General features: G+C 47.7%; 1 protein-coding gene across 1 annotated transcript; it reads left to right on the top strand.

Annotated features, from left to right (window-relative positions):
• Window positions 1-122: 122 nt before the first annotated feature.
• Window positions 123-9812, top strand: PGAM1 (phosphoglycerate mutase 1). The gene is made up of 4 exons (XM_073552865.1): window positions 123-347; window positions 4969-5243; window positions 5503-5683; window positions 8026-9812. The coding sequence occupies exons 1-4, from the start codon at window positions 209-211 to the stop codon at window positions 8193-8195; spliced, it is 765 nt and encodes a 254-aa protein (XP_073408966.1). The 5' UTR covers window positions 123-208; the 3' UTR covers window positions 8196-9812.
• The last annotated feature ends 310 nt before the right edge of the window (window positions 9813-10122 follow it).

Genomic DNA, 10122 nt, shown 5'->3' with positions numbered 1-10122 from the left:
TGCCCGGTTTTCGCCCAGCATCGAACTACTGCGCCTGCGTACAAATACACGCAGGCGCACTTGAGTCTGAGTAGCACGAACGTGCTCGGGAGGCTTTCAGGTGACGTCACGCCTCCCCGCCCACTCCTTCTTCGGCTGTGAATGCGCAGGCGCAGATAGCCCTGAGTTCTGCAGTGTCTGACAGCAGCCGGCGAGCGGAGAAAGGAAAATGGCAGCTTATAAAATCGTCCTTATCCGTCACGGGGAGAGCACCTGGAACCAGGAGAACAGATTCTCCGGCTGGTATGATGCTGACCTCAGCGAGACTGGTGTAGAAGAGGCCAAGAGGGGCGGCCAAGCTCTAAGAGGTACTGTCCCTTTAAGTGGGTGTACGTGCAGATGAATGGGGCAGACGGCAGAGACCGTCAGGGCAGATTCTTCTATACATTATTGGGTTATTTTACATTATTTATTAATTGAAAGGAGAGGAATATAAAATAGTATATATATTATGGCTGACCCCAGCTCTTGGTGCTGATACCTGCTTTTTTTGCATGGCTGAATGACTCCCCATGTATTGGTGCCCCCTGCCCTGACCTCTCCCCGTGTATCTGCAGTATCCATGGCACCATGATCTCCATTGTAATGTCACCCTGCAGTCTGCGCTCACTGCCTAGCCTCCATCTATAGAGGCTGCATCACTCCCTGGGGTCGTGTGCCGCATCCGAGAGCGGCCATACTGCCAAGGACGCGGAGCACGGTCACAGTGAGGCAGCCGGTGTCACTGAGGGTGACGTTAAATGGCATCCCCTTTAATGAAGGTGCGGGACCCTCCCTGTGTTATGTGGTGCAGGATGCTGGGGAAAGTGCCCCCTGAATGATGGGTGGCCCATAGAGGCCGTATAAAAAAGTGTTATATTGCAAGTAAAAAATATACGTAGGTATATATATTAATATTTCTATTTTTATAAATATTATAATTTTATAATTTTTATATATATATATATATATATATATATATATATCTATCTATCATTTCTTTTCCAAATCTACATCTTTGCGGTTTTCTGTCTGGATATTGGCCGTCACTGTTTCAATTTCCTTATGTTGCTGATGGAAGCAGGGGTTCCTTTTGTTTTCGTATTTATTAAAGGGGGTCTTCACAGAGGTCAGATATACCGCAGATGGTCTGGATTTCTCTAGAGGGGGGATATGTAGATTTGATGAAATCTTATTTATTTTACTCATTTATATAGCGCCATTAATTCCGCAGCGCTTTACAGACATCATCATCACTGTCCCTGATGGGGCTCACAACCTAAATTCCCGACCAGGATGTCTTTGGAATGTGGGAGGAAACTGGAGAATCCGGCGGAAACCCACGCAAACACGGGAAGAACATGCAAACTCCTTGCAGATGTTGTCCTTGGTGGGATTTGAACCCAGGACCCCAGTGCTGCAAAGCTAACCGCTGAGCCACCGTGCTGCCCCGTATAAAGCGACCTGCGGTGCAGTCGTCATTTTATGCGTTATGTGACTCTTGCGCGTCCGATAAGTCTCTGTGCCGCTACCACATCTCAGTGTGATGCAGGTGAAAGAGGTCGCCCTGGAGCCGGCTTTGATTTGTGTTTGTTGCGGTTGCCTGCGCTCACCATGCGGCCGCATTCACTTGCGATGCTGGAGGAGCCGCACAATCCCGGTCCAGGCGTACGCTGCCATGTAGCCTCAGGCCAATGCCGCAGATTTGTCACTTTACGATTCATGATGTGAAAACTCCTGATTAATCCGGGTGTACTGTAATTCTTTGGCAAATTTTCTGCAAATCTGCTGCAAAATGGCAGCGTTTATGGGCCATTGATGGTACGTCCTCCAGATCTGGGGGGTCCGTGCAGACCCAGGATTTCTACTTTAGTCATTTCCTTTGCTGGCAGTGAAGCCTCGTTATTACGTGATCTTCCTATTTCCTCCACGTTCTGAGTCGTGAAATGCTCCATCCTTATGAAGGGGGCGAAGATGATTCATTCTCCTTCCCTGCATCGCTCGCTTTAGATCTGCCGGACGGTTTGCAGGGAATGAATCATCAGATTCAGAGTCTCAGGGCGAGGAGTAAATGGTGCGATAACGAGGGAGCGCGGCGCCAAGTGTGACCGCGGCCAAATGAGGATTGATCGATCATAAATGCAAATTCTTTTCAGCTGGTTGTATTAAATGTACGGTTATGACAAGAAAATGTCGCATGTAGTTTTGGGTACAAATTGTTCTTAGTCACCCAGCTTTTCTGGGCCCCTGATCAACAAATATCTCCTTTGGTAGCAGCCATGTTGCTTGACCTTCAGTTTTTCCAGGAACTCATAGAACGAAGTGGACGACTATTAATATAACATCTGGGCCGTGACTTATTATTCTGACATGGAGCATCTGACAACTTAGATAAGAGCGGCTGCCGAACAGTTCCTTCCAAAATAGTGCGCCACTCTGCTCTGCTGCGCCCTCGCTCGCCTGGCCCGCGCCACTCTGCTCTGCTGCGCCCTCGCTCGCCTGGCCCGCGCCACTCTGCTCTGCTGCGCCCTCGCTCGCCTGGCCCGCGCCACTCTGCTCTGCTGCGCCCTCGCTCGCCTGGCCCGCGCCACTCTGCTCTGCTGCGCCCTCGCTCGCCTGGCCCGCGCCACTCTGCTCTGCTGCGCCCTCGCTCGCCTGGCCCGCGCCACTCTGCTCTGCTGCGCCCTCGCTCGCCTGGCCCGCGCCACTCTGCTCTGCTGCGCCCTCGCTCGCCTGGCCCGCGCCACTCTGCTCTGCTGCGCCCTCGCCTGGCCCGCGCCACTCTGCTCTGCTGCGCCCTCGCCTGGCCCTCGCTCCTCTGGCCCGCGCCACTCGGCTCTGCTGCGCCCTCGCTCCTCTGGCCCGCGCCACTCGGCTCTGCTGCGCCCTCGCTCCTCTGGCCCGCGCCACTCGGCTCTGCTGCGCCCTCGCTCCTCTGGCCCGCGCCACTCGGCTCTGCTGCGCCCTCGCTCCTCTGGCCCGCGCCACTCGGCTCTGCTGCGCCCTCGCTCCTCTGGCCCGCGCCACTCGGCTCTGCTGCGCCCTCGCTCCTCTGGCCCGCGCCACTCGGCTCTGCTGCGCCCTCGCTCCTCTGGCCCGCGCCACTCGGCTCTGCTGCGCCCTCGCTCCTCTGGCCCGCGCCACTCGGCTCTGCTGCGCCCTCGCTCCTCTGGCCCGCGCCACTCGGCTCTGCTGCGCCCTCGCTCCTCTGGCCCGCGCCACTCGGCTCTGCTGCGCCCTCGCTCCTCTGGCCCGCGCCACTCGGCTCTGCTGCTTCCGCCTCTCCTTTGCCGCTGCCTTGCTCAGGATGTTTGACCTTTGTCTTGTTTTCAACCCTTTGTGTGGGTCAAACCTGTAAGGGGGAGTGATCTGTAATTACAGAACTGTCACATGTAGCACCAAGGGGCGTTAATCAAAATCTAGTGTCTTTTTGACCTTGCAGCAACAATTCCCTAAAACATTATGTACATTGAGTCTACGAGCCCCATTCATCATTTACACCTTTTCATTTGTCACATTTTTTGTCTTGTATTTATTGCCATTTTTTTGTACCGGTCCATGCACTTTCATGCAAAATAAAAAAAAAAAAAAAAATGCAATTTATGTTTTGTCTTTTAACCATCTTGGCACAAAGTCACATGCTTGGAAAAAATGTCACTAAAATTTGCACAGAGATTTCAGAACTATAAATTTGCTCCTGGGGAGGACTGGAGAACATTTAAAAAAAAAATATATATATGTCTCAAATAGGCCAAAAACATCTGGAGACCCCAAATCTTGTCCACAATGATGACATTCCATCACATAAATATGGCTGGGAATTAGAAAGAGAGCTTTGTTTTTCGTGATTTGTCCTTTTTTTTTTTTTTTTTTTTGGGGGGGGGGGGGAGTTAAAAACATAAAATAAATTGCAATGCAATTGATTATCCTTGAAACTTATAAAAGTTGCAAGCGCTCATCACAGCAAAATTTAACAAAAAATTATTTGCAGTCCTATAAAGTTGCATGTGATTTCTTGTAAGCTGCCCTCCCCCCTCCCAAAAAAAATGAATGTATTATAAGACACTGTGAATTTTTGCGTGTGTCCCATTCCATCGGCCATGACGGGGCTCTGTGGCCCCTAGATGGGGGCTCTGAATTTCCCTCCACACCCTTTTGCAATGTGAATGTTACTGCATATTCGTCCTGTGTGCACGTCCGCCAATTGTGCATGATTTATCACTGCGGAGCTCCGCATAGAGATCAATAATGCTCGTCTCTGGCCGCCATGGTGGCTCTTACAGAGAGCAGAAGGCCTAGTGACTCCATAGTGTCAGGACTGTTCTGCTCCTCTGGGTTCCGTGTCCGGTCACTGCTTCTTGTCTTTGTGCAATGCAGGAATGAAGACACAGTCACTTGTATTATCGCAGTGGAAACGAGAACATTGGCGATTCCCATGGCCGCCTGTCGCTACCTCCTCTGGTGTTTGGGGGTTTAGTGCTGTCGTGGTAACCCCTTCCAAGAAAAGCTCATTTTGGTTGAGATACAAACGATCTCCAGATCTGCCATCATTTGTCCAAAATAAATACGTAGGAAAGCCCAACTGTTCCCTGAGTGATATTTAACGAGCTGGATTTACACTATACAATCGGCAGCATTTAATGACCTCTGATCGCCAGTGGTTTAATAGACTAGTTGGGCATGCAGACCCTCTTTGGCTGAGCACAGAACAACCACTAATAGATCATTCTGTGCACACGGGCGGTCACTGTTCTCGGCAGCACAGGTACTGTTTACACAAAAAAAAAAAAAAATTTGTTCTCTGCAGCACATCGTTCTAAGTCCGCATAAAAATTGTTTCACCCAACAAACCAATGTTTTTTTGCTAGTTTGTCATGGAAAACGGAAGCATCACCTCTTCGGTTCCCAAGTTCTAAATCTATTTCTCCTCCCTGCTCTCGTGTTTGACAGATGCCGGTTATCAGTTCGATATCTGCTTCACGTCCGTGCAGAAGAGGGCCATCCGCACCTTGTGGCACGCGCTGGACTGCACCGACCAGATGTGGGTGAAGGTGGTGAGGACCTGGCGGCTCAACGAGAGGCACTATGGCGGCCTGACCGGACTCAACAAAGCCGAGACGGCGGCCAAGCACGGAGAGGAGCAAGTGAAGATCTGGAGACGGTCGTATGATATCCCTCCACCACCCATGAATCCAGATCATGATTTCTATAACATCATAAGCAAGGTAAGGGGAGGGGGATGCAGCCATTAATGTATCCGGGATCATACCTAAAATACACCTTGCATAGAGCGGCTCAGGCGGGGCCACCTTGCATAGAGCGGCTCAGGCGGGGCCACCTTGCATAGAGCGGCTCAGGCGGGGCCACCTTGCATAGAGCGGCTCAGGCGGGGCCACCTTATGGGTTCACAGCTGCTGCGTTTGTTACAACCCAATAGCCCTACTGTAAAGCAATAATTTTCATTATTTTTCCATTTAAATTCAGGATCGTCGCTATGGTGACTTGACAGAAGACCAACTACCGAAGTGTGAGAGTCTGAAGGACACTATTGCCAGAGCGCTGCCTTTCTGGAATGACGAAATCGTCCCAACCATCAAGGAAGGGAAGAGAGTCCTGATCGTAGCTCATGGGAACAGCCTCAGAGGAATCGTCAAGCACCTTGAAGGTACATGTCTGAAATCCTCAGAGGGGATGTGCCATCAGAAAATGCCTTTTTCGTTATAAATCAGATTTTTAAGGTGTTTAGATATAGTTGGATAGAAAAATTATATAAACGTTTTCCATATATAAATTTAAATTCTAAAATATTGCTGTTTTTACACCGGCCTGTGAGCCAAATACTAAAATCACACTTTCTGTTCTGTGCAGAAGACTTTTTAGCAAGACAAGATTACAGTGACAAATAGTCCACCATTCACAATAGGTGATGTCACAGCTGTCCTCCTCCTCCTGTACAATGACTGATAACACCTCTATATACAGTAGATAACACAGGATCCACCATTCACAATAGGTGATGTCACAGCTCACCTCCTCCTCCTGTACAATGGCTGATAACACCTCTATATACAGTAGATAACACAGGATCCACCATTCACAATAGGTGATGTCACAGCTCACCTCTTCCCTCCCTGCACTAGTAACTCCCCTACAGAGGACATTGGTTGCCTATGTTCAGGCTGCTGCAGAGAATAGGAAGTATTAGTTTTGTGTGAGGCCCTCTGGCTGTTGGGAGAATTGCAGGATTTCTGTGTATACAATATTTATTTTTTTTTTTTTCTTTTTTTTTTTACTGATATGTAAAATAAAAATATCACAAATGTTGAAAAAAATAAAGTGCATTCAATGCCAATGTCATTTAGTGACCTCATTTGCTGTAGCATATTTTAGAAATTGTGATGCTCCCAGCAGTTGGCCCCTGTCCACGTGACGATCTATCTAACTGATAAGTCATCCAACTCTTTGGTGGGAAAAGCCTTTTTATTGACTGAGTCGCCGTCCTTCGGCTTACAGTAAACATAAAACCTATAGATGCAGCTTTAGTTGTTTCTAGCAAATCTGCCAAAGTTGCTGAGCTCAGAGCTTTCCCAGCATCAGCGAGAGGTAAATGGGGCTGACTCAGACCTATAGCTATGAGGGGTTTATTTAGCGTTCTTTCTGCTGTGTGCACATTCAGACGTGGAGCGGTATAGCGGCCACATTGCCACGCAGGTGGAGTGTTACAGTGTCTCCAATTATATAGACAGGAGGAGAATATGGTGCTCAAGTGGATTCTGCTTCTTCTCAGCCACATCTTCTCCGTGCACTAGGAGACAGAGCCCGTGTCAGCGCCACATAGGAGTTTCTATCTATATTCTTTATATATCTATATTTTTTTTGCAACTTTTTGCAGAACATACTATCTCTCAATTAAGGCTGGTTTCACATTGCGTTAGCGTGGATCCGCTAGCGCTATCCATTAGCTATCGGATACGTTAGCGCACCCATTGACGGCAATGCAAATAATGCATACTAACGTATGCCGAAATCGGCATGCATTGGCAAGTATACGTTAGTTCCTAACGCACCCTCGAACGCTGCTTGCAGCGTTTTTGGGTGCATTGGCAATAACGCACAGTGAACGGACCCGTTCGCTGTGCATAGGATTGTATGGGCTAACGCATGGTAGCGCTTGGTACTGTAGCGCTACCATGCGTTAACACATATTGTTAGTGCTATGGCGCTAAAGTGCACAAAAGTGACTAACGTTAGCGCATCCATTTAATGGATCCGTTAAACGGATCCTAGCCTTACTCAGATGCAGAAAAAAATAAAAAAATCCTTTGGGCAAAATTCATGAAGTGCATGTACCATACCATAGCGTTTGGAACAATAACCCGGCAACCAGTTACCAGAAGATCAATAAAGTAAAGTGACTTAAAAAAACACAAACTATGAATCTGGGTCTTGGTTTTTTTTTTTTTTTTTTACCCCATCAAAACGACTCTTGATGGTTCCACGACACGACCCAGTCAGCATCGGTTGTGTCCGATGTGCAAAAGGAAGCCATAAGTAAGCCGAGATCTGAGCTTAAAGCGGCTCTGCACACCTGACATTGCCTGTGATTTATACACTTCTGCGGTGTACCTGACTTGCTCTGTTCTGCTGCCGCTGCCCCCGTATCCAGTGCCCCTTTTAATTTTTCTTTTTTTTTTCAAAATGGCCACAACTAAAGTAGGCAAAGTCTGGACCACAACGCCTTTGCTTGGTTGTCGTCATGGCTGGTCAATCCTTTTTCCCGGCCTCTTCGGTTGGAATTTTAGAGGAAAAAAAAGAAAATGGCATCAAAGAGAGAGAGGGAAACCGGCAGCACTGAAGCGCATCATCACGTGTAATATCAGGGAGTTGGGGTTGTGCTTACTGACTGTTTCCATCCGCTGTTCATTTATTATTGTGCAGAGTATACCTAATAAATATTTATGGTATTTTTTTTCCTTACTTTAATCCCCCCCCCCCTTCCCCCCATAGGGATGTCAGAGGAAGCCATCATGGAGCTGAACCTTCCCACCGGGATTCCCATCGTGTATGAGCTCGATAAGAACCTGAAGCCGATCAAAGCAATGCAGTTTCTGGGCGATGAAGAAACGGTGCGCAAAGCCATGGAGGCCGTGGCCGCCCAAGGAAAAGCCAAGAAGTAAATCGTCCTTCGCTGCTGACGGCGTCATCCATCCCCTTCTTTTTTTATTTTTATTTTTTTAAGTTTACTTTTAAAGCCAACACTTGAGAGATTCTACAATGCGTCTGTTCGTGTAACTGTGCAACCCCCTCTAGCAAAACTGTTCACGTCTCCAGCACCAACGCCCGCGCAGCTGGAGTAGACTTTAGTGCATTCCACATTCTGTACAATAGGAGTGTCCTCTGCATAGTGAGGATGTTCGGACGCTTCCCGTCGGCCCCTAGTCCGGTCACGCGCTGCTCAGCGGTCCGAGGAGGGTAGTCGTATCGCTGTGTAGTCCTCTGTTTACGGCACTTATATGGCAGCGCGCCCATGTGCGTGTTCTTTAATTTCCAGGTTTCCATCACTTTTTATTCCAGTGCACTTATAATATTCCTTTATGAAGACATTACCGTTCGTAGCGCCATTTCCCAGCGTCTTGAGACATTTGCACCAAAATGCAGCAGCTCGTTTCTGTCGTTGTCATTCCGATCGTAAGATATGCAGTGCAAATCTGTAGATCGTCGCCCTGTGCTTCTTTTACAGCAATTTCTTGTTCTTAAAGGGATATCCTCATCGTATAATGTTATGGAGGGGGTCCGACCCCTTGAACATTACCGATCCCAAGAACCAGAATGCAAATGCTAACTCGACCACAGCTCCATTCCAGTGATCCTTCACAACTCCAGTGCTGCGGCTCCTGTTATTTTTAGGGTCGTGGGGATCAGATTGTCTTTGAGGGGTTGTCCACCTTTTCAGGGGTATTTTTTTTTTTTTTTTTTTTCTTTTTCTCCCCCACCATACTTAAATTCATGTACTGGGAGCTAAAATCACTTTTGAGTTTCAATAAAAATTTGCACCCTTTGCTTTCTACAATGTCTACGTTGTACTATTACTGGCTGCAGGAGGAGTTATCTGAGGAACGGTTAGTGAGCTCGGTCTGACAGGAGGGTATGTGACTCTTGATCGGTCTTTTGGGCTGATTTATGACCAGAGGCCTCACCAAAGATGAAAGTGAAGGAAGCAAAGAACTTGTAAAGGCAAAATGGTGCAACTTTTTTAATGAAACTCCATTACAAAATAAAAGATTTTTAGCTCCAAATCCACAAATTTAAGTTAATATAAAATTTGTTACTAAAGATGGACAATTCCTTTAAGTCACTGCTATTTTTTCCTGTTATGCCATTTTAACCCTTTCTAGGCAAGATGGCTGCAGTTAAACATCTCATTTTTCCAGACTTCTGAATGGCGACGCTGCCACCTTTTATGTAGCGGCGCATCCTCAGCTCCCACGTTTCTGCACAGGTAGGTAGATTTGCTGTTCAGGACTCTAGAAAAGCTGAGTGACAATGCTGTGTGATGAGATTTGTTTTGTATACCCCCAATATCAGAAGAATTGGTGGAAAGGCCTGTATTTCAGGTTTCCTGTGCCCCCATGTATCAGCGATAATGTACATCCCTATACTGTGGCGACGTAGTGTGCATTGGGCCGCTCTGCCTCCCAGAGACCTGTACATGTTTTATGGTCCTGTATTTTTCTTTTTTTGTAGAGACGTCTATTATTTAAACCATTACAATAAAGGAGTGATGTGCAATGAGACCGGCCTTTGTGGTTGTGCTTTTACCCCAGTAAGGCTCGTACAAGCATCCATTTATCATATACGAATTGTACCAGTAATGAACACACGCGAAAAGCTTTTAAAAGTTGCAAAATTTTGGCTGCTCTAAAATCTTACGCCATATGGTGTTCTTGCACCATTTTTTCCCTGCTTTGCCAAAGTCTGTAGAGTGCGGGCCAGGTGACCGCTGCTCGGCAAATTCATGATGAGTGGTGGTGTTTACTGTGCCACAAATTATTTAACACGGAGGAGCGCATCGCCTGTCAAATGACAGGGGCATCTGACTCCACC

Source organism: Dendrobates tinctorius, unplaced genomic scaffold (genome assembly GCF_039654945.1).
Source record: "Dendrobates tinctorius isolate UK_male_01 unplaced genomic scaffold, ASM3965494v1 ptg000196l, whole genome shotgun sequence".
NCBI classification, from domain to species: Eukaryota; Metazoa; Chordata; class Amphibia; order Anura; family Dendrobatidae; genus Dendrobates; species Dendrobates tinctorius.
The sequence above is the reverse complement of the archived record's forward strand: the minus strand, read 5'-3'. Positions and strand labels throughout refer to the sequence as shown.